The sequence below is a fragment of the Lepus europaeus genome, chromosome 12 (genome assembly GCF_033115175.1).
Source record: "Lepus europaeus isolate LE1 chromosome 12, mLepTim1.pri, whole genome shotgun sequence".
In the NCBI taxonomy this organism is placed as follows: domain Eukaryota; kingdom Metazoa; phylum Chordata; class Mammalia; order Lagomorpha; family Leporidae; genus Lepus; species Lepus europaeus.
In genome coordinates this window covers 69103930-69129703 of record NC_084838.1, presented here as the reverse complement: position 1 = coordinate 69129703, position 25774 = coordinate 69103930, and the positions used below count along the sequence as shown (strand labels likewise).

The 25774-nt window shown below is 37.3% G+C and overlaps 1 protein-coding gene across 1 annotated transcript in view; it reads right to left on the bottom strand.

The window, feature by feature from the left end:
• BRD10 (bromodomain containing 10) overlaps window positions 1-25774 on the bottom strand; it is a 118083-nt gene that overhangs the window by 31902 nt on the left and 60407 nt on the right. Inside the window, exons 4-5 of the mRNA XM_062208285.1 lie at window positions 12308-12387; window positions 823-912 (exon numbers count right to left, since the gene is read on the bottom strand). Coding sequence (XP_062064269.1) covers window positions 823-912; window positions 12308-12387 — 170 coding nt within the window. The remainder of the gene's footprint in view (window positions 1-822; window positions 913-12307; window positions 12388-25774) is intronic.

Sequence of the window (25774 nt, the reverse complement as noted above, 5' to 3'; positions counted from 1 at the left end):
GTTGAATCATTAATCATATTTTATACATATTTATATTAACATGTTCTAACCAGATATAACAGTGGCTTTATGACATTCCTAAGGCAAAAAAATAAAGGATTGTTTAAATGATGACTTTCCTCTATGTTTAAAGTCTTCCCCATTTATTATTGGTGTGAAATTGCATCTCAAGTCTGTGATATAACCCAACTATATAAATGCCAGGTAATAGATGTTACTGATTTAATAAATGACATAATTGTGCATTTTTCCATGTTTTGGGTGAATTAATGTAATGCTCTTATATTCTAGCCTATGAATCAAATTAGGAAATGAAAATTTAACTATGAATTTAGAATATATATTAAGCATTAAAAATTTTCAACTGATAAAAGTTTCTTAGAAAAGTCACAATGTTAAGCTTATATCAAAAATATTTAGGGATAGACTAAACAACTTATATCTGCTTTTGTGCTCAGCTAAAATTTTATGTTACTAAGCAAGAAATTTCCATTAAAGGCATATAATTATTAATAATATTTACAAGGTAAACATTACCCCAAAAACTACCAGTCAGAAAACAACCAACCAGTATACTGGGAAGTATCTAAAACTATACTGATATAAACCAGGCAAACTAATGTACTTGTCCTGGCGCCATTTTTGTCTACTAAAAATGAAAACTAGAATCACATAGGAGAAATAAAAGAAACAATGTGTCTGTTTTTCATTGCAAATTTTCATGTAATCCAGGAGAACAAGATTTTTAAAAGGCTTTAGAAAAAAGCAGGAATAAGTTTTAATGCTGACAATAATAGATAGAACTTTTGGATCAACACCTACCGATTTTTTTCTACTGTTTTCCAGATCTTTGAGTTCATTCTCGATTTTTGTGATTAATTCCCTGAGTTCATCAAGATTAGTGCAAATAAGCTAAAATAAAACACAAAAACACAGCTTGATAACACATAATATAAAACACCCAAATTGTGGTAACAGAAGTTGTTTTCACACACACTGAATTCACAATAATTTTTTTCTGCAATAGTAAAAAGCAAGGAAAGCTCTGCAGTTTATATTTTAAAAGAGATATTTACTTTGTATGATGTATGAACTTCAGGCTTAGTATAAAAGAAGCTGAAATTTCAACAATAGTGATTTCATATTATACCTCCACTTATCAGTTGGCTTTATAATCCAGGTACTTTCTTAACATTATTAACTTTCAGCCCAGAATGACAAAGATCTGGAAACTCACTCTTAAATTTCACAGGTTACTAAATCATCTTTAAGAAAATACTTCATCATACAGTCTCCTAGTAGGTGAACAAATACACCCCTGGAGAGCTGTTGCTTTGGTATTCTAACTATGCAGTTTAGCTACTGGAATTGCCAATATATAAGAACTGTAATCATATGTAAAACATACACAGATGTAAATAAAATTTATATGAATTCTAAATATGTATTTAGTAGCCTTTAAAAAAACCACCTCTACAGACAGCATAGCAACTCTATTTCCTTTCATAATTGTATGGCTCATTTTATTTCACCTTTGTAACAGTGGCAAAAGGCCAAAATAATTGGTTCTCAGTTATCAATAATTATACTAGCTTGATTTAATTACTGAAGTTTCAAACAGTGAAGTGTCAACAATATCAAAAATGTTAGTAGCTAATTTTAGTTCTTACAAAATCATACTGTTTCCCTAATACATTAAATTTATTTAACATTTTTCCTAAAAATAACTTAAGCTATTTCTAAGTAATCTATTATGAAAAAGGTACAGAAGATTTCTGAAACAAAATTGGAAACACATGCAGAGGAAAAGTTTCAGATTAATGAAAGTCTTGTTGCAATGTTTATACTGTGATATTTAAAAAATCATACTGGGGGAGCCCGTGCTTTGGCATAGCAGATAAAAGGCATCCCACATGGGCGCCGGTTTCAGACCCGGCTGCTGCACTTCCAATCCAGCTCTCTGCTATGTCCTGGGAAAGCAGTGGAAGATGGCTCCTGCACCCATGCAGGAGACCCTGAAGAAGCTCCTGGCTCCTGGCTTGGATCGGCCCAGCTCCGGCCTTTGTGGCCATTTGGGGAGCAAACCAGCAGATGAAGAGGTATCTCTGCCTCTCTGTAACTCAGTCTTTCAAATAAATAAATAAATCTAAAAAAAAAAAAAAAAAAAAAGCATACTGGGGCTGGCGAAATGGCACAGCAGGTTAAACTGTTTCCTGTAATGCTGGCATCCCACATAAGCACTGGTCTGGGTCCTGACTGCTCTGCTTTCAATCCAATTCCCTGCTAATGTGCCTTGGAAAACAGCAGCAGATGGCTCACGTGGTTGGGCCCCTGCCACTCATGGGGGAGACCTGGATGGAGTTCCTGGTTCCTGGCTTTAGCCTGGCCCAGCCCTAGGCAGTTATGGCCATATGAGGAGTGAACCAGCAGAGTTCACTTCCTCTATCATTCTACCTTTCAAATAAATAAACAAATCTTAAAAATCTTAACAGAAAAACAAAGATTCATAAATGATTATCAATCCTATGTTTGTTATATTCATTTATTTCAATAAGGGCATTGTTTTCTTAAATGACATACTTTCTTTTATTGAAAAAATAAAGAAAAACAAAAGCAAAAGTAGTTTACAAGATAATTCCTAATAGTTACTGAGTGAAAAAAAGGAGAGAAAGGAAGCTCCTTAAATTGCCTTTATTATTAGATTGAATCATATGAAATTACTGATATGATTTAGATATATAAAAATGGCAGTATGGTTCAAACTAATAGACTAGCAAAAAGTTATCACAGATATTTAATTAGTATTAACTTTATTAGAAGTATCTATATAATTTCAGATTCACAGAAATGGCAAAGTAGGAGAATGTGTACTTTAATTCAAATTTAACAATTTCAGATTAGCAAAAAGGACACAGTATTGAAGTGGAAGTGCAGAGCTGATACTTATTGGAAACTACACATTTCAGCCAGCACCGCGGCTCACAGGCTAATCCTCCGCCTGCGGCACCGGCATCCTGGGTTCTAGTCCCAGTCAGGGCGCTGGATTCTGTCCTGGTTGCTCCTCTTCCAGTCCAGCTCTCTGCTGTGGCCCAGGAGGGCAGTGGAGGATGGCCCAAGTGCTTGGGCCCTGCGCCCGCATGGGAGACCAGGAGGAAGCACCTGGCTCCTGGCTTTAGATCGGAGCAGCGCGCCAGCCGTGGCGGCCATTTGAGGGGTGAACCAACGGCAAAGGAAGACCTTTCTCTCTGTCTCTTTCTCTCTCACTAACTCTGCCTGTCAAAAAAAAAAAAAAAAAAGAAAAAAAAAGAAAAAAGAAAAAAAGAAACTACACATTTCAATTTGTCAAAATAGTTATAAAAGAAATGGTGATGATAAAGCAGTGGGATGACTGACTAGGTACATACTTCTAAAACTAGATACTGTTTTTAACTTCTATTTTATCTGTAATCTTAGAACAATGTTAGCCCTTTAGTGGGTTTTCATTAGTCATCAGTGAGAAGTAAACTTCTTGTAGCATAGCCTGCTATTATGACACCCATGTCAAACTTGCTCCAGAGCTTTTCACTGAACTTGATGTAATAGTTAATATCACAGCATAGATTTCTCATTTACACACATGACAAAGTTCAGAGAAATTTTTACTCACATCTTAACTATCTCACTATTCAAGGAATAAGAGTACATTTTGCATGTAGTTTGTAGAAATATACAGGAACAACGAAGACATACTCCTGCAGCTAAACATACTCTAAAAGAAATCTTATCATTTTTTACTCATAAATTATTCATGAAATCACTAAATATTTATATTTAAAGAACAGAATAGTCTTGAAGCCAAATCATGAATAATTATGACAGCTTATGAGCTGTATAAAATAACACTTTCAAGAGGCTTACCTACTTAGGTTGTACTAAACTTTTTTCAATTTTTCAAACATTAATGTACATAAGAGCTGCATGGGAATTTTGTTAAGTTTTTGATTTAATAGATTTAAAATAAGATCTTAGATTAATGTAGAATTCCCAGGTATAGTCTACAGCTTACATTTAAACCACTATATAATTATGAACTACAGTTCAGCATGGCTACTAAAACATTCTGGTACTCTGCAGCTAGGAGCTTGAAAATTCAAAAAAAATTAATTCACAAATAGGGGACAACATATTGAATTAAATGTACAATGAAAAGAAAAATGTTCCTTAAAATGATTGACTTATCTCTTATACATGTTTTGTAGATAAAAATATTTTGACCCTCAAGTTCTAACAATAAAATTTACTTTTAAGTTATATTTGTGACTTAATATCCATATAATATATATAACCCCTCTATGTACATTTGATATTTACCATTCACACACACAATATAGAGTGAAGCTATTAGAAAATTCTTGTAGAGGAATATAATTACTTTGACTATGCCAACAATAAGTCATACATTCTACTCCCTCACTTTTATATATTAAGAGACATATATGGCCTTGAAAATTCAATTTCAAAATAGAATCAATCCAATAAGTTCACCATAATAAGAACAGATGCAATTTTTTTAAACAACCCACCTTATTAAAACTTCCTTAGAATCCTGAATTTGAAAAACATAACTGAAGCACAGTGCCTCCAATGGTGAAAAGGAAAGCACCATGACAGCTCAGATTACTGTCAGGTCACACTGCCAACACTCATAAGAAAGGAGATTTTTCAGCCATAATGCACTGGGTACAAAAGTTTTATTCCCTTGGGAAGAAACTGTTTAAGCTCTCCCTCAAGTTAACCTCTCATATGACACTATCTATGGCAGAGACACAAATTCAAAGATCTTACATATAAAAGGGACCAAAGCCATATTAACCTAGACTAAAAAAGGTGTTTCTCCAATTCATATACAAACTAATTAGAACACAGGTAAAGTAACCCAAGATGACAAATTGGTAGAGGAAACCACAGAACTCAGAATTGTACTATGTCATATTCTTCAAGGAATCTTTCTAAACAAAGCAAAAAATCTAGAAATTGAAAATGTCTTATAGTCTTAGGACTTAGTTTATATATAAGCCTATATTTTCATTAAATTATAATATTAAAAGGACCTCTCTTAAACTCAAGAAGCAGAAATGTAGATATGTGATACAGAAGGCTCTGTAAAAATCAAAAGTATTCCACGACCAAATCTCAGATAAATTACATGATGAATCATTCCATACTTTAAGTTTCTTGAATTGTGTCCATTCGGTAGAAATTCAGTAAGTCTGGAGGATATTTATTCATTTCAAAACAGAACACAAAGTAACAAAAGAAATACAAACTATATAGTAGATTATATATTAAAAAATAAAGAAAATACAGGAAAGTAAAAATGAATAGGTCCAAACAAAATGGATCACATTAATATACATTCTAATAAAAAGACCCCAAATTTTATGGTAAAACTTTAAGTAAAACACTAAATCCATGATGTAAATTCAAAATTTATATTGTAAACTAAAATAACATTATCTGTTAAAACTGTACACAGTAACATTCCTTATTTCTTCTGATCACACCACAGCAATAATGACTACACCTGAGGATAAAATGATCACTTTTGATGTGAAAACTAAATAAGCCTGATTACAAAAATAATATATTTTACTATCATGTGATTAAAAATATTTCTCTCAATGCACTGTATTTCAAAAATTTAAAGATTTTGAAGGGGTAAGTAAAACCTCTATTAAAACTGAAGAAAAACTGAGGTTAAAGACATTCATTTTAGGAGGCAGCAATTCAAAATAATGATACACTCAAAAAGCCATTAATACAGTGAGGCAGTTAAAATACTCTAATTTTATCTTTGGACTCAATTTGTTATACTAAAGGTAGTGCTTTATTTATTATTTAATTTCTCCATTGGTTAGATGGAAAAATATGTTTTTCAGAGGTGTGTTAAGGTATGAATTTATGCTGATTTTGAAAACAGTACTACCATGTAAGTCTTAGCAAATGGATCCTGGATTTTCTCTGCAAAGTAGCCTTTAGAATCAATCACACATGTGGAATGGAAATAACTAGATATTGCATTAGACATTTTCTTGGATACCAGTGAAGGGTTGAGTCAAGGTAATTAAGGTAGTTAAATTATCTTAAAATTTATCTTTTTGATACTTTACATAGTTAAGTTTTAAAAATACTTTCTATGGCTATTCTGTCACAACTATGTACAAAAGGGAATTCATATCATATTAGATTTCTCTTAAATATTAAATTGGGGCCGGCTCTGTGGCGCAGTAGGTTAATCCTCCACCTGTGGTGCCAGCATCCCATATGGGCACCAGTTCTAGTCCCGGCTGCCCCTCTTCCAATCCAGCTCTTTGCTATGGCCTGGGAAACCAGAAGATGGCCCAAGTCCTTGGGCTCCTGCAACCATGTAGGAGACCGGGAAGAAGCTCCTGGCTCCTGGCTTCGGATCAGCACAGCTCTGGCCGTTGTGGCCAATTGGGGAGTGAATAGGCAGATGGAAGACCTCTCTCTTTCTCTGCGTAACTCTGACTTTCGAATAAATAAATAAATAAATCTTTAAAAAATATCAAATTAAAAGAAAGAGATTTTGCGAAAAGTTAGTATTAAATAATAAAAATCATTTATTAGGAAAACTGATTCACTTGTGATTCTAATAGTATTCCATTACAAAATTTTAAAAAAAATTAGTCAATTTACCTGTCATAAGTAACTTAGATTTTACACAATAACTTAAATAACCAAAGTCCTAACATTTAGGATATAATATTTAATTTCTGAATCATTTTCAATAATTGTTAAAAGCTTTTAAAAATCCAACAAAGGTGCCTTTCTCTGAAGGGAGGAAGGAACCTCCACTGTGATACGGCCTTGACTAAACAAGTTCAGAGTTGGTGAACTCAAGTGGCTTCCAGAGGCAAGAGCCTGGGGTGATTGCTGACGCCATAAATAAGAGTGCCAATTGTTAAATCTACAACGGGAGTCACTGGGTACAGGCTCCCCACGTAGGATCTCTGTCCTTAATGTGTTTTACTATGAAACCTAAAAACAACACTACTAGTCAGACAATACCCTATACCTTGTGTGGTTGTGTGAGGGCAGCCTGTTGAAATCCTTGTTTAGTATATACCAAGTTGATCTTCTGTATATGAAGGTAATTGAAAATGAAACTCGATGAAGGGCGGGATGGGAGAGGGAGTGGAAGAGGGGAGGGCCGTGGGAGGGAGGGAGGTTTGGGGGGGGAAGCCACAATAATACAAAAGTTGCACTTTGTAAATTCACATTTATTAAGTAAAAAGAATAAAAAAAAACCAATATAAAAAAATCCAATAATTTCCTCTGTATTTCAACTGAATAATCCAAACTACTTATGGATAAGAGTAAGTGTTCTCTCTGGTCAATATATTATTTGTACTTGAATGCAATTAATATTAGTTTTTACTTTTCAAATTATATTGTTGGCTTAATCATGTGCCAGCTTCATAAGACCAAATCTAAGATTTACTTCAAGGTCTTAAGAGTAGTTGGAAAAAGTTTTAAAGGTCAATACTAGATGCTCTTAAGTCAATCCTTAACTGACTTTCCTATTCATAATGCAGTGCTTTTCATCATAAGAATCTGACATCCTTATTTATAAAATAAAGTGATAATAGTTAAAACATAGTGCTATCATTTAAATCTCACAAAAAACTATAAAGCAGATACGATTATTACCCCACTGTGCAGATGAGAACTGGAATTACAATGCAGTAACTTACCCAAGGTTACAGAGTTAGTTAAATGGTAGAGCAGGTATTTAAACTCAACCAGTCTGGTTTCTGGAATCTATGGATTTAACAGCTAAGCAGATTACTAGTACCTACCCAGACCCAGAAAATCAAGATCAGTGGAGGATGAAACTCGGGAACTGTGATTTTAAATAAAGGCATCCAATTATTTTTAGACTATCTAAAGAGGGAGAACCACTGAAATAACTCTTAGGAAATGTGGCACAGGTGTATTAGTCTTTTTACAATACACAAGAAAAAAAATCAATCCACTATCTGAATGGCCACACTGCATACTTTAAATAGGGGTAGGATGATTATTTTCTTACACTAAGGTATAGATAAAAGGAACATATAGAAACACAGATTCTTCCTGAGATAAACATGGAGGTTAAGTTTAATTTCTGGCTTAAAAAAATTAAACAAAAACACTGTCAGATTAAAAATTGCTTGAGGTCTAAGCAAGAATGATTTTAATTCATTAGGACATTAAAATAATTAATAATTTAATTCCTTAACATGTTTCTCTCTAAGCATGTTTTCTGTCCACTTAAAGACTAGCCCTTTGGCAAACAGGTCAGGTTTGCAAAAGCTATCTATTGTGAGGGTCTCCAAAACGTTCCTGGACAACACCTAGCATCAAACTACACATAGATTAAAAACTTTTTTGATTTATCTTTTAATTCCATTTTCCACGAATTTTTTTGAAGTATCCTTATAGCTATCTACCAATAATTTCATTATTAAATCTTTTTAAGGTTTAATGCCAGAAATGTGATATTTAAAACAAGCTGGATGTAGCCGGCACCATGGCTCACTTGGTTAATCCTCCGCCTGCAGTGCCGCCATTCTATATGGGCACCAGGTTCTAGTCCCCGTTGCTCCTCTTCCAGCCCAGCTCGCTGCTGTGGCCCCAGGGGCGGGGGAAGGGGGTCAGTGGAGGATGGCCCAAGTGCTTGGGCCTCTGCACCTGCATGGGAGACCAGGAAGAAACACCTGGCTCCTGGCTTTGGATTGGCACAGCGCTGGCTGTAGCGGCCATTTGGGGAGTGGACCAACAGAAGGAAGATCTTTCTCTCTCTCTCTCTCACTAACTCTACCTGTCAAATAAATTAAAAAAAAAAAAAAGTTGGATAAAATGAGTGATTTGCACAATCTGAGGTGCTAAATAAATAGCATACTGTTAGAACTTCTGGGAGGAAATAAATTTGCTTCTTTCATATAACAATGAGTCTTCTGATATACAGATAACTTTCAAATAAATTAACAAATTATATAAAGTGATTTTGCAGTTTTCAAAGTTTACTGATGATTAACACTACCTCCTAATCTATTAATGAGATAATCTGAAGCAAATGACAGTTTTCCCTGGGAGATAGTTGCTAATTTTCTTTATGAGTAACATTATGGTACTTACATTGTAAATGAGGCATAAGAAAATCACTGTTGTCATGGGACTATTTCCCATCTCTAGCCAGACACACTCTCCCTCTCTCTTTCTCTCTTTAAGAGTCAGGAAGGTAAGCTTACTTTTTTTAAAATTTACATTAAAAAGCTCAATATAAAATATACTTTTGACCTTAATTTTCTGAGAGTGGTAGGCAATTGGTCCATCACTGACTAAAAGCATCACTTAAGACAGTGTTTATCAAAATTTTTTTACCATATAGTCCCTGTAAAAACACATTTTATAATACATGCCACTCTGTATACACACACCAATGAAATAAGTTTCATGAAATAATATATGACTACACATATTATTTTTTGACACACTATATGTAACACACTCCATTTCAATATTGTTAGCTTAAAAAGAATATTGGTCATGCAATCCACTAAGCTTATTTTATGCGTTACTAATGTATACTATCTACAATCTAAAAAAAAAAAAAAAAAAACCAACACTCGCCGTGGCTTAACAGGCTAATCCTCCGCCTTGTGGCGCCGGCACACTGGGTTCTAGTCCTGGTTGGGGCACAGGATTCTGTCCCTGTTGCTCCTCTTCCAGGCCAGCTCTCTGCTATGGCCCGGGAAGGCAGTGGAGGATGGCCCAAGTCCTTGGGCCCTGCACCCGCATGGGAGACCAGGAGAAGCACCTGGCTCCTGCCTTTGGATCAGCGAGATGCGCCAGCTGCAGCGGCCATTGGAGGGTGAACCAACGGCAAAAAGGAAGACCTTTCTCTCTGCCTCTCTCTCTCACTATCCACTCTGCATGTCAAAAAGAAAAACAAAACAAAACAAAAAACACTCTCTTTGTAGCCTATGTCACTAGTTACACATTACAGCCTATTCACTAATATAGGAATGAAGAAAATATTAAAGATGGGCCAGATCTGTCCTCAGGTTTATATTCCCTGAACTAATGCTTTGAGGGATTAAAGAAAATGTTGTGGAAATAGCAAAGGGTGCCATGCCATCAGTAGAAAGATGACAATATAATAATATTATAGCATTAAATATGTTACAAGCAATGGTAGAAAAATTTCTAAGTAAAGAGTAAAATCACATTTTTAAATTGATATGCTGGGGCTGGTGTTGTGGCATAGTGGGTAAAGCTGCCGCCTACAGTGCCAGCATCTCATATGGGCACCGGTTTGAGTCCCAGCTGCTCCATTTCCGATCCAGCTCTCTGCTGTGGCCTAGGAAAGCAGTGGAAGATGTCCCAAGTCCTTGGGCCCCTGCACCCATGTGGGTGACCTGGAGTAAGTTCCTGGCTTCAGAACGGCATAGCTCTGGCCACTGTGGCCATCTAGAGAGTGAGCCAGCGAATAGAAGACCTCTTTCTCTCTCTCTCTCTGCCTCTCTGTAATTCCGCTTTTCAAATAAATCAATCAATCTTACTACAAAACTGATATGCTGGATCTCATTTAAATTAAAAATTTTTAAAGCAGAAATGTTTGTAACTCACCCTAAGAATAAATGAATGAATCTATTCTAAAATATTGAGAGAAAACATGTTTATTTTCTTTCACTGTTGATTTAAAAATATTCATTTTTATCATGTAGTAACTTTCCCCAGGGAGGATTTTCCTTAAAATAGTTGTGCTTACATTTTTTGGATATATGTAACTGTTAAACATATAATTATATCTTATCAATATTTCAGAGTTTCATCTGTAATTGAGACAATTCATTTTTAGCTTGTAACAATTAAGTATGAGCTTGGGGCCGGCACTGTGATGCAGCGGGTTAAAGCCCTGGCCTGAAGCACCAGCATCCCACATGGGTGCCAGTTCTAGTCCCGACTGCTCCTCTTCCCATCCAGCTCTCTGCTATGGCCTGGGAAAGCAGCAGAAGATGGCCCAAGTGCTTGGGCCCTTGCACCCACGTGGGAGACCCGGAAAAAGCTCCTGGCTTTGGATCGGCTCAGCTCCAGCCACTGTGGCCATCTGGGGAGTGAACCAGTAGATGGAAGACCTCTCTTTCTGTCTCTACCTCTCTCTGTAACTCTGTCTTTCAAATAAATAAAATAAATCTTTAAAAAAAAACTAAGTATGAACTTATAAAACTTTTGGAAATAGACTGGACATATTTATACAAAGAAGGCTTTTTTTTTTTTTTTTTTTGGACAGGCAGAGTGGACAGTGTGAGAGAGAGAGAAAGAGAAAGGTCTTCCTTTGCCGTTGGTTCACCCCCCAATGGCTGCTGCGGCCGTTGCACTGGGCTGATCCAAAGGCAGGAGCCAGGTGCTTCTCCTGGTCTCCCATGGGGTGCAGGGCCCATGGACTTGGGCCATCCTCCACTGCACTCCTGGGCCACAGCAGAGAGCTGGCCTGGAAGAGGGGCAACCGGGACAGAATCCGGAACCCCGACGGGGACTAGAACCCGGTGTGCTGGTCCCATAGGTGGAGGATTAGCCTAGTGAGCCGGGGAGCCGGCCCAACAAAGAAGGCTTTCAAGAAAGTATTATTTGTCAAAGAAAAATATATCTTATAAAACAGAAGATGAACACATTATTTAATTAGGGTGAGACTGCTCGTTTTTCATATCAGTTACAAACAAAATGCGCTTCACACAATCACACAACAGCAAACAGAATTATATTTGCTTTTCCCCAAAATGCTTAAAGATGACTTAAATTAAGCTTTACTTAATATTCTTTCAAGTTTCTCATATAGCTGAGAGTTAAGATTTGTTTTTCAAGGTAAGAAACCCACCATTTCTACAGTTCACAAATAAATGAAAATAGATTATTTAGGCAATATTACAAACTGTGACTTGTTCTCGGAAGACTTTCATTTACAAATTTGCTTTTATATATACATATATGATAATATATTTCTATTAAACAATAAAATATAACACAGGTTATCTTATTAAAAACCACAGTTTTTTACTATAGAGACAAAAACAGGTAAAATACTGAAATATTAATAGATAAAATCTTAGCTACATTTTTATTTGCAGGGAAAAGACACAGTCAGTAACATTTCATATGTGTGCTACAATTTCTTGGAATTTAGCCTGTCTCTCAAGGAATGATATAAATACTAAAAAAGCAATTAAACTAAAAAATTCCAAGATAAAATTAAAACATTTACCTGAAATTCTGGTACAGTAGGTGACTTTGTGACAGTTTTCCTCTTCTTTGTGATTGCTTTTTTAGATACGGATTTTTTTCCTTTCAAGATTAAAAGAGAAAAGCTTTATAACACTGTAGCACTTCATTAGCAGAAACCAAATTACATACAGCCTTGAAAGTTAAATTATAACAGATGGCCGTGAGTGAGTCAAATAAAAATGATGAATCAAAACAAGCCCCAGTAAAAGCAAACATTAAACTATAACTACCTGTAACAGACATTAACAAATGATCTTCCATTTATACAAGAACCAAACTATTACAACCGCCAATGTATTGTATACTTTTAGAACTTACTGTAGTGAAGATTAAGCAAAAAAAATTTTTTTAAATGACACTGCTACTGCTCAGTTACAATCTTTATTCACAATTTAAAATAAGACAGGGAAAAAAACAATGACTTTACGCAGTCAGGATAACAAATATATTTGAAGATTATAGTCTAGCCAACCTGATGTGAAAATTCCCATAGCAGTTTAGGAAGTAAACTATACCTTTAGCTCTGCACTCAACTAATGGACTACCCTTGGCAGTATTCAGTATCCAAAGTTTTAAAAGAAGGTAAACATCTCCCTTTAAAGTGTACTTAGCAATTTGTGCAATCAGAAATCACTAGGGGAAAAAAAAAACTCATATTCTTATATCCATTCATAGCATACACTGATGTGCATATATTGTCTGTATTTAAATTGACAAAAAAGATACAAGCCTGTATAAAACTTGTTTTTACTGAATAACACGTTAAAGTGTTTCTCCATTTGTAATTTGCAAAATCAATTAACGAATTGATTGCTGTTAATTAGCTGACAAATACTAGATATAGAACACTGTATTAATTCAAGTGACATAGCAATCAGAGAAATGCAAATCAAAACCACAATGAGGTTTCACTTCACCCCGGTTAGAATGGCTCACATTCAGAAATTTATCAACAACAGATGTTGGCGAGGATGTGGGGAAAAAGGGACACTGTTGGTGGGAATGCAAACTGGTTAAGCCACTATGGAAGTCAGTTTGGAGATTCCTCAGACACCTGAATGTAACCCTACCATACAGCCCAGCTATACCACTCCTTGGAATTTACCCAAAGGAAATTAAATTGGCAAACAAAAAAGCTGTCTGCACCTTAATGTTTATTGCTGCTCAATTCACAATAGCTAAGACATGGAATCAACCTATATGCCCATCAACAGTAGGCTGGATAAAGAAATTATGGGATATGTACTCTATAGAATACTATACAGCAGTCAAAAACAATGAAATCCGGTCATTTGCAACAAAATGGAGGAATCTGGAAAATATCATGCTGAGTGAAATAAGCCAGTCCCAAAGGGACAAATATCATATGTTCTCCCTGATCGGCAACAACTAACCGAGCACCAAAAAGGAAATCTGTTGAAGTGAAATGGACACTATGAGAAACAGTGACTTGATCAGCCCTTGTCCTGACTGTTGATGTACAACTTAATACTTAATCCCTTTTAATATTTTTTTCTTCTACTTAATACCACTGGTTGAACTCTGTAATTAATACACAATTATTCTTAAGCATTGAAATTTAACTGAAAAGAGTGGGAATAAGAGAGGAAGGAGATGTACAATCTGGGACATGCTCAATCGGACTTGCCCCAAACGGTAGAGTTAGAATCATACCAGGGGATTCTAATTCAATCCCATCAAGGTGGCATGTACCAATGCCATCTCACTAGTCCAAGTGAGCAATTTCTGTTCACAATTGATCATAATGATAGGACTAAGAGTCAAAGGGATCACATAAACAAGACTAGTGTCTGCAAATACTAACTGATAGAATAAAAAAGGGAGAGAACGATCCAACATGGGAAGCGAGATACACAACAGACTCATAGAATGGCAGATGTCCTAAACAGCACTCTGGCCTCAGAATCAGCCCTTAAGGCATTTGGATCTGGCTGAAGAGCCCATAAGAGTATTTTAGGCATGGAAAGCCAAGACACTCTGGCAAAAAACAAACAAACAAACAAAAACAAAAACCAAAGAAACCTATATGAAAGATCTCTGTGAGTGAGATCCCAGTGGAAAGAACAGGTCATCAAAGAAGGAGGTACCTTTCTCTAAAGGGAGGAGAGAACTTTCACTTTGACTATGACCTTGTCTAAATAAGATCATAGTCGGCAAACTCAAAAGGCCTCCATAGCCTTGGCCATTCACTACAAGAGCCCAGGGTGATTACTGACGCCATAAACAAGAGTGTCAATTTGTTAAGTCAACAACAGGAGTCACTGTGCACTTACTCTTCATGTAGGATATCTGTCCTTAATGTGTTGTACATTGTGATTTAATGCTATAACTAGTACTCAAACAGTATTTTACACTTTGTGTTTCAGTGTGGATGCAAACTGTTGAAATCTTTACTTAATATATACTAAATTAATCTTCTGTATATAAAGATAATTGAAAATGAATCTTGATGTGAATGGAAGGGGAGAGGAAGCGGAAGAGGGGAAGAGTTGCAGGTGGGAGGGAGGGAAGTTATGGGGGGGGGGAAGCCATTGTAATCCATAAGCTATAGTTTGGAAATTTATATTCATTAAATAAAAGTTAAAAAAAATAATTCAAGTGACAACAAAGAATCTTTTCTCCAGAAGCTTATACTCTATGGAGGGACACAAAAAATTAACTGGACATACTTCTAAGTTAATTTTAGTTCACAATCATTTGTAGGTAAAATTATTATACAAACCTTTCTTTTTCCAAAAGGAGAAACTGGGTAAATGCAGTAACTTTGTAGTATATAATCCCAATGCACCTTTCCAAACATTTCCTGAACAGATATGATCTTTCTGCTTGAGTGATGTCAATTTGATTGCAACCTTTCATTCAATCAGATTGACACAATTCCAGTTTATAATATAATTGCATTACTTTCTGTATTTCTTTTTAATCATATCATAGAATTGTAATTCAGATAATTTCCACCTTTTGACACAAAATGAATGTATACTATGAACCACTACAATTTCGAGTTACTGAGGTTCACATTGCTTTTATCATCTTGTTTTAATAAGCACCAACTTACTCTTATTTGCTTTCAAATTAAAATAACTCAACATTTATTTGTTCTCATCACTGCTATTTGCTTCTCTTACACTGTCTCTACAACAGTACTAAATGTCTACAAATATAGGTAAGTGGTAGGGTTGCTTAAATAAGCGATATTTATAGAGAAGTGATTCAATTCTTCATACTTCTATAATACAGTTAGTAACTGATTTCTAAACTGAGTGCCATAAATATTTCTCAAGGGGACACATGAATCTGAATGCCAGGATGTCTTTCCTCTATATACCACCTTTATCATTTTCTAAAAGTTCACAAGAAAAGATTTAATAATCTTGCTAATGCAAGTCTGCGAAGGCTTTATAACAGCAGCAATTTGAAGGAAATGAAATTCTTCCTTAACCCCCTCCCACTCAGCACTGCTCTAATAAGCTTTTAAAATCATTATTTTATAGTCATTTATAAGCACATCGGGGTTACTCTTATGAATTTCATATTGTCTGCACATAGGCACCAAATTCGGTACGAAATTTTCAGTTATCTCCAATAGCTACCCTATTTGAATGGATTAAGAAGTTTGGCTATTTACTGGGTATTTATTCAGTTCATCATGTTACTAGGATGCTTAAACACTATAGTAACCATACATAGTGTGTGTGTGGTTGTAAGACTGAGTTCTGGAACTAAACTGGGTTTGAATACCTGCTGTAAGAATCAACCAGCTGCTTGACTTTAAGCAAATTGCTTTATTACTTTGCAACTTCTTAATCTATACAATGGAATAAAAATACTATTGATTTCATGATAAGTAAGTTACAACACGCTGAGGTTAGTCTACTGCTAGACACATGGTAAGAGATCATTTATAGTGAGAAATATACTAACAACGACTTTATAAATATTTCACACAATTTGCCAGAGTTTTACAACATGACCTAATAGTGGCAGTAAGAAGACTAACCATTTATTGAAAGCTTACTATGTGTGTACAATTAATAAAATGATTTATAAATTATTCAGTTCTCAAAACAATCCTTCAAATCAGGCAATACCCTATTTTAATGTGGAATAACTAAAAGATCAAAAAGATTAACTAACTTACTCAAGTGTCACACAGTAAGTAGGGGCACCATAGCCAGGGATTCTAACTCCAAAGTCCAAGTTCCTTCCATTACATAATTCTACCCCACACAAAAATCATAGTTACCATTTATTGGCTCCCACCATGAGTCAGGCTTGATGCACATTTAGGTAGTTGTGCATGTGCTATTCTAATTACTCTTTCTAGCAATACAACTAGGTACTGTAACATCTCATTTTTCACAAAGAAGTAGGATATAAACAGGCTAAGAAATTGATGGAGGACCTGTAGCTAACATGCACTGTATCTTGTATCTGAAACCGTGTCTGTCTCATTGCAAAGCTGTGTTCTTTTTATAGTAAAATACTCATTCTTTCAAATTTTCTGCAGGGATGTAATCTGCTTCTGATTAACACAGAGTATCTCTTTTGATTAGGGTTAGAAGATTTGGACATTCACTGTTATTTAATACCTTAAGACTGTATCTTCAAAAAATTTGAATACAAGTTTCTCTGTATCCTTTGGTTAAACAAAAAGCACTTTTTTTTTTTAAAGATTATTTATTTACTTTAAAGTCAGAGTTACAGAGCAGAGGCAGAGAGAGAGGATGAATGAGAATGAGAATCTTACATCCTTTGGTTCACTCCCCAAATGGCTGCAATAGCAAAGAATGGGCCAGGCTGAAGCCATGAGCCAGGAGCTTCATCTGGGACTCGCATGTGGCTGCAGGGACCCAAGGACTTGGGCCATCTTCCGTTGCTTTCCCAGGTGCATTAACAGGGAGCTGGATCTAAGTGGAGTAGCCAGGACTCGAACAGGCGCCTATATGGGATGTCAGTGCTACAGGCAGCAGCTTTACCTGCTACAACACGGTGCGGCCCCGGCATTTACTTTAAATCATTGCTTTCAAAATGGAGCATGGCAGGCATTTGGCTTAATGTTTTAAGCCACTGGTTAGGATGCCCACATCCCACATTTGGAGTATGTGTTGAATTCCCAGCTTTGGTTCCTGATTACAGCTTCCTGCTACTGCAGATGCGGAAGGTGGTAGCAATGGGTTCCTGGTAACCATATGGGTGGGACACCTAAATTAAGTTCTCACCTCCAGGCTTTGGCCTCTGGGTGTTAATAGGTATTTGGGAAATAAATCAGCATATGGGAGTACTCCTGCTAGCATGTGCTTATTCTAGCTCCAACACCACCCTCTAATAAATAAATATTTTAAAAAACAGAGTTACAGGATCCTACAGTACATGCAGTCTTTGTCATTTTGTCTTTGTTTCAAGACAAGACAAATTCAGGGCGGTTACAAACTGCCTCTCAGGGGGCTTCCAGTTCCCTACCACTTGCCTGGTCACATCCTGGGCCTTTACTCCTGCATGCCCTAAGCCACTTGTTCCTATAAAACAGAATTCTCAGACATAGGAGTGTGCCAAAGTCAGAAGTCAGTTAAAAACAGAACTTCAAGAATGAGGTTTCACATAATTCTTGAGTCTAAATTAGGTATGTGCAAAACATGTCAACTTTTGCCTGTAAAATTCATTAGCAACCTGTAATAATAAACCTTAGTAATTAATGTTACAATACTGCACTCTAATGAAGCTTTCTTAAATACTCTATATACTTAGAACAGCCTAAGAAAATGATGCTCAACCTGAGAGGAAAAAATATAAATAAAAGTATACTTTACACAGTAACTGAGGCACAAAAACCCTAGTCTTCTAGAATCTGCAAATATACATTTTACTACAAAAAGGAAGGTGATTATTATCCCCATCAAAACTCTCTTCAGTTTCTTATTTATAATCTTTATGCTTGTCTATATTCCTCAGTCCATTGGGCTGCTCAAAGACTTCTACTTCAGTGTCTTCCCAGATTTTAAAATTATCTCAACACATTCACTACTCTCCCAAGGCTTTCATTTTAGAAATCTTAGTAAGTGAATGGATACTAAGATATCAATCACCGTTTTTGTTAGTTTGTTTTTTGTTTTGATAGGCAGAGTGGACAGTAAGAGAGAGAGAGACAGAAAGGTCTTCCTTTTGCCGTTGGTTCACCCTCCAATGGCTGCCGCGGCTGGCACGCTGCGGCAGGCGCACTGCGCTGATCTGAAGCCAGGAGCTTCTCCTGGTCTCCCATGGGGTGCAGGGCCCAAGGACTTGGACCATCCTCCACTGCATTCCTGGGTCATAGCAGAGAGTGGCCTGGAAGAGGGGCAGCCAGGACAGAATCCAGCACCCCAACCAGGACTAGAACCCGGTGTGCTGGCGCCGCAGGCAGAGGATTAGCCTAGTGAGCCGCAGCGCCAGCAAGATATCAATCACTGTTTTTGTTTGTTTGTTTGTTTTTTTGACAGGCAGAGTGGACAGTGAGAGAGAGAGAGAAAGGTCTTCCTTTTTGCCATTGGTTCACCCTCCAATGGCCGCCGCGGTTGGCGCATTGCGGCCAGCGCACCGTGCTGATCCAATGGCAGGAGCCAGGTGCCTATCCTGGTCTCCCATGGGGTGCAGGGCCCAAGCACTTGGGCCATCCTCCACTGCACTCCCTGGCCACAGCAGAGAGCTGGCCTGGAAGAGGGGCAGCCAGGACAGAACCGGCACCCCGACCGGGACTAGAACCCGGTGTGCCGGCGCCGCAAGGCGGAGGATTAGCCTAGTGAGCCGCGGCGCCGGCCTCAATCACTGTTAAAAGTAAAAATGGAAAGGCCAGCACTGTGGCATAGGTTAAGCCTCCACCTGCAGTGCCAGCATCCCATATGGACACTGGTTTGAGTCCCTGCTGCTCCACTTCCAATCCAGCTCCCTGTTAATGTGCCTGGGAAAGCAGCAGAAGATGGCCCAAGTACTTGGGACCCGGTTCCCACATGGGAGACCCAGAAGAAGCTCCTGGCTTCCACCTGCCCTGGCTCAGCCCCAGCCATTGTAGCCATTTGGGGAGTGAAACAGTGGATGGAAGATCTCTCTCTCTCTCTCTCATCTTCTCTATGTCTCTGCCTTCCAAATAAATAAATAAGTAAATCTTTAAAAAAAAAAAAAAACCGAAATGGAAGAACATTTGTATAAACACTGAATCTGAGAAGTGCCTAGGATGTGAAGTCATAGCCTAAATTTGACTTTAATTTACTGAATGTGCATATTCTGAGCTAACATTTACATTCTATGGTAGTTTCTGTAATGTTTTATGTTTCAGCAAATGACTTGACCTTAATATGGTTCATTTTCCTTCTTTTCTCCTTGCCTTTCAGAAAATGTCTCATCATACAATTATTTAACCCTGTCACATAGTTCAGTAACTACTGAACAACCATTTTCCCCCTTCAACTGAGAACATTAAATTAGTTACCACATTCTGGTACTTACTGCAAAATCTCTCAAAATGAATTGTCTTCTGTTTAATGTGAGAGAAAAGTCACATAATCATTTCTTATCTGGATTTAAATTTCTTCTTCCTAAATTTATCTTTTACCCTTTAAGTCCTGGTAATTTAAGATTTATTTATCTGAAAGGCAGAGTAACATGGAGAGAAAGATGGGCAGAGGCATCTTTAATCTGCTGGTTCAACTTCCCTTCTACCCTCTACCCCTCACCCCATGGCTGCAACAGATAGGTCTGAACTGGTCTGAAGCCAGGGGCAAGTAACTCTATCCTGATCTATTGAATGGGTGACTTGGGCCCAAGTACTCAGACCATCATCTGCTGCTTTCCCAGGCATGTTAGCAGGGAGTTGGGTTGGAAGTGGAGCAACTGGGACTCAAACCATTCAAAGGGGAGACCCAGATGGAGGGAATCTGGCTTTGGCTTGACCTAGCTGGCTGTTATAGTCACTTAGGGAGTGAACCAGTAGATGGAAGATTTCTCTCTTTGCCTTTGAAGTAGACTAAACAAACATTTTTTTTCAAAAAAGGATGAAAAATAATTTAGCACTTGAAATATGAAAACTGTTTTAAAAAGCAGCTTTCTAAAACCTTTTCAAAATTTATAATTGCACTACTTTTTTTTTTTTTTTTTAAGATTTATTTGAAAGGCAGAGTTACAAAGTGAGAGACAGACATCTTCCATCTGCTGGTTTACTCCCTGAATGGCATCAACCACTGGGGTCGAGCCAGGCTGAACCCAGGAGCTTCATTCAGGTCTCCCACATAGGTGGCAGGGCTCCAAGCACGTGGGCCATCCTCTCCTGCTTTTCCGGGCACATCAGCAGGGTACTGGATTGGATATGGAGCAGCTGGGACTCAAACTGGTGTTCCTATAGGGTGCCTGCATTGTGGGCAGCCACTTAATCCACTGAGCCAAAATGCCAGCCTCAAACTACACTTTTTTCATGGACATCTCATTTGATTATAGATTACTGTTTTGCTAGTGTTACTAACTATGCTTTCATCTTTTATATTTTTAGAAAACTTTCATTTAATAATATAAATTTCAAAAGTACTTTCAGATAATAGCAGTTCCCCCCCGCCATAAGCACCCTCCCACCCACAAACCATCCTATCTCTTACTCCTTTCCCATCCCATTCTTAATTAAGATTCATTTTTAATCATCTTTATATACAGAAAATCAACTTAGTATATACTAAGTAAAGATTTCAACAGTTTGCACCCACCCAGACACACAAAGTATAAAGTACTGTTTGAAGACTATTTTTACTGTTAATTCTCATAGTACAACACATTAAGGACAGAGGTCCTACATGGCGAGCAAGTACACAGTGACTCCTGTTGTTGATTTAACAATTGACACTCTCTTTCATGACGTCAGTAATCACCTAAGGCTCTTGGGATGGGCTGCTGAGGCTATGGAAGCCTCTTGAGTTCACAAACTCTGACCTTATTTAGACAAGGCCATAATCAAAGTGGAAGTCCTCTCCTCCCTTCAGAGAAAGGTACCTCCTTCTTTGATGGCCTGTTCTTTTCACTGAGATATCACTCACAGAGATCTTTCATTTAGGTCATTTTTTGCCACAGTGTCTTGGCTTCCCATACCTGAGAAACTCTCATGGGCTTTTCAGCCAGATCCAAATGCCTTAAGGGCTGATTTTGAGGCCATAGTGACTATTCTTTCATCTTAAAATCTCCATTATTCTTCAAAGTCCTTTCTCCCCTGCAAAACCCATCTAGATCACCACAGCACACAGTGGTGTTCTTTCTACTTGATCTTTTATTATGCTGTGTTTACCTATATTTAACAATTATTAAATTGAGGTTATTTACAATTTTTGAACCTTGCTTTCTTCAATCATAAGAGAATAAAACCACTTGTATTACCTATTTTAATGAGTTTAGAGAAGATTTGGTTGAAAATAAAGACTATTTGAGAGGATAAACCCTACAAAGTATCATTTAAGTTGAAAATGGTAACTGAAGGAGCAGGTGTTTGGCAGAGCAGTAAAGATGCTGCTTGGGATGGCCACATTCCCTACTGGTGTAGCTATGTTTGAGCACCAACTCTCCATCAGATTTTAGCTTCCTGCTAATGTGCATCCTGGAAGGTAAAAAGTGATTGATCAAGTAGTCAAGGTCCCTGCCTGGAGATCTGGACTGGGTTCTAGGCTTTGGTCTGACCCAACCCCAGTTGTTGTTGGTAGTTGGGGGAGTGAACCAGCAGATGAAGATGTCTGTTAGTCTCTGTTTCTCTCTCTGCCTTTCAAAAAAATGAAAATGTCTGTAAATAAAAATATAACTTAAAACACTGTAAGCTTTTTATAGTTGTTAATGCAACTTAATCATCTTTCATGTTTTATAAAAAGTCTACTTTTTAAAGATTTTCCAATTTTTAAAATTTGGGAGGGAGGGAGATGGAGACGGGGGGAAGAGGGAGAGGGAGAGGGGGAGAGGGAGGGAAAGGGGGAGAGAGAGAGAGAGAGAGAGAGAGAGAGAGAGAGATGGGGTGAGAGGGGAGGGCAGGGAGAGCTCTCATTTTGCTGTTCACTCCTCCAGACACTTGCAACAGCCAGGATTGGGCAAGACAAAAACAGGAAGCTAGAAACTCAATTCATGTCTCCCATGTGAGTGGCAGGAACCCAACTACTTAAACCATCACTGAGGCCTCTCAGGGTGTGCATTAACAGGAATCTGGAATCAGAACCATAGCTGGAAATCAACCCCATGTACTCAGTTGTGGGACAAAGGAGTATTAACTGCTAAAAGTCCCCTTATTTTTAAAATTTCTAACTCACTTTTTAATGAATTAAAATGTTTATGTATTCATTTTTATTTATTTGAAAGGCAGAGTAACAGAGAGAGAGAGAGAGAGTAAATGAGTGAGAGTTAGACAGCCTTCTTTTGTATACTGGTTCACTATTCAAATGTCCACAACAGTAGAAGCTGGGCCAACTTGAAGCCAGGAGCCAGGAACTCAGTACTTGAGCATCTTGTGCTGCCTCCCACATGCATTAGCAGGAAGCCTTACTGGTAGCAGAGATAGAGGTAGGACGCAATCCAATGGGATGTAGGCAACCCAAGGGGCTGGTTAACTCACTGTGCTACAATGCTTGCCCATTCTAATTCACTTTTGCCAATTCTACCTGTTGTACACAATCTGTAACAGTATATTACTGAAAACAACCAAAATCTCCAATAAAAAGTACGGTTCAATGAATTACAAACTACACACAACAGAAGCCTATGCAGTTATTTAAAATGAGACTGCACAGTCCTTTTACTGCACACAGATGTTCATGGTATACTGTTATATGGAAGGAAAGAACAAATTGTAAAATAGTACATATTATACAATCTATTCAAGAACACGTATGCCTTGAAAAATAAATAAAAGATGCATATTAAGGGTTAATCTTAGATAACTGGGTAAACCATATTATATGTGTTCATTTTTTAATTCAATAGATCCCTACACAATTGTCATCCCTTGTGCTAGGTGCTACAGATGCAAAACCAGACATAATCCTTTTGTCCAAGAATGTTAGAGAATAGAAGGGAGACAATCATTCAAACTTAGAAATACATACAGGTATACAAAGTTATGATAGCGATTATCAAGAAGGAGAAATGCCTGGTGCTATAAGCATACACAACAGAGAAATATTTAATCAGAAAGATAATTGGAGACTTTCTTAGGGAAGTGATAAAATGAATATTTACTAGGTGATGAAAAAAGAGCTTATTTTTGTTGTCTCTGTGTTCTATAAATAAAATTTATTGCTTTGAGAAGAAACAAAGCCAATCAAAAAAAGTAAACTTTTTGTGATTTGGGTTTTTTTCCCTTTAGGAAGTTATTTCTAATCCAATCTCAATTTTGCTTGCTCTGCTTAAATCACAAAGTCTTCTGGAATTTTTAATTTTTGAAAATATGCCACCAGTGGAAAATTTCTAATTACCAGGTTATATTTTTCTTTTCTTTTTTTTTTTTTTTTTGACAGGCAGAGTGGACAGTGAGAGAGAGACAGAGAGAAAGGTCTTCCTTTGCCGTTGGTTCGCCCTCCAATGGCCGCCGCGGCTGCTGCACTGCAGCCAGCGCACCGTGCTGATCCAAAGGCAGGAGCCAGGTACTTCTCCTGGTCTCCCATGGGGTGCAGGGCCCAAGCACCTGGGCCATCCTCCACTGCACTCCCGGGCCACAGCAGAGAGCTGGCCTGGAAGAGGGGCAACTGGGACAGAATCCGGTGCCCCGACAGGGACTAGAACCCAGTGTGCCAGTGCCGCAGGCGGAGGATTAGCCTATCGAGCCGCGGCGCCGGTCCTTAAATATTTTATTAACCAACAGCAAAAGGAAGACCTTTCTCTCTGTCTCTCTCACTGTCCACTTTGCCTGTCAAAAAAATAAAATAAAATAAAATAAAATATTTAAGATAGAGCATGAAGTAATGGGCATTATATTATTTCCAACATTATCTATTTCTTCCATAGTGTTTTCAATATTAAGGAACAAGCCAATATGACTAAAAATGAATTAAAAATGTAAAAAGCAGGAAAAAATCCAATTTTAAAAAGCATAAAAATGCTTGAAAGTTACAAAACTGCCTCATAGAGCACTAAAATGATCAAGTAATTTTCAACCAATTTTTGTGCCTTCAGATAAAACCTATCTTCCATCACAGTGAGAAGTTTACTAAATTTAGAGATACCAGTAGGGTTAAAGTCCTTAATATAAAATGGAACAGATCAACCAAATGAGAGTATTTAGTGAAGATACATCAATCAGTCATGGACGACACAATTAATTCCATGGGCTATCGGGAACGTTTATCTGGAAAAAAAGTTCTAATAAAACATATTTGAAAAAAATACTAAGACGAAATTAAACAGTTTTCTTCTCTTCAAGACTTTCCAGAGACTTAATATACAGGCTCAGAATCACTTACACAATTCAAAAGTTCAAAAGTTTCTGAAAACTAAAGTCTTAAAAATAATATATGAGGCTAGCGCTGCAGCGCACTGGGTTAATGCCCTGGCCTGAAGCGCCAGCATCCCATATGGGTGCTGGTTCCAGTCCTGGCTGCTCCTCTTCCAATCCAGCTCTCTGCTATGGCCTGGGATAGCAGAAGATGGTCCAAGTCCTTCGGCCCCTGCACCTATGTGGGAGACTCGAAGGAAGCTCCTGGCTCATGGCTTTGGATCAGCACAGCTCCGGCCATTGAGGCCATCTAGGATGGAAGACCTCTCTCTCTGTCTCTACCTCTCTCTGTAACTCTTTCAAATAAAAAAATAATAAAAATATACATGGAAACAAAATCTGTCTTGAACTGTTATGAGGTTTGTTATATTCTTCATTTATTCTTATTATCCATAAGTTTTTGGTAGAAATTATGCTTGATTACAGAGGTGTCTGAAGTCCTACTGGGAAAATTACTTAATAAACATTATATATAGCACCATATCCTTTGAAAAGATGAAAACTGCTAAATTTCAAAACAAATCTGGTATGAGCTTCACAAAATGCACAGAAAACCTGGACTAATGTATAATGTGAGCCAAAATAAGAACATTATAACAAGATTTATAACCATGGAATTCACTTTGAAGTGTTAGGAAGCACTGGATTAAAGCACACCCCAATTTATAAATGTTTCAAACCTACTAAAGAATAGGGCAAACTCTCAGAAAGACAAACGGACTAAAAATGGTGTGAAACACATATTTTGCTGTTGTTATAACATTTTACATAACAGCTATATCAGTAAAGGTTTAGCATCTGATGAGAAAATGGAATTGGCCTAGGCTCAGTTAGACAAGGTACAGAAAGACTATATCGACCAGATTCAAACACTTTAGTTATTGAAGGCTTGACTTTCTAAAACCTGCTCAGCAGGTAAAATGAGAAAGCATGCAGACAAGTGCATTATTATTC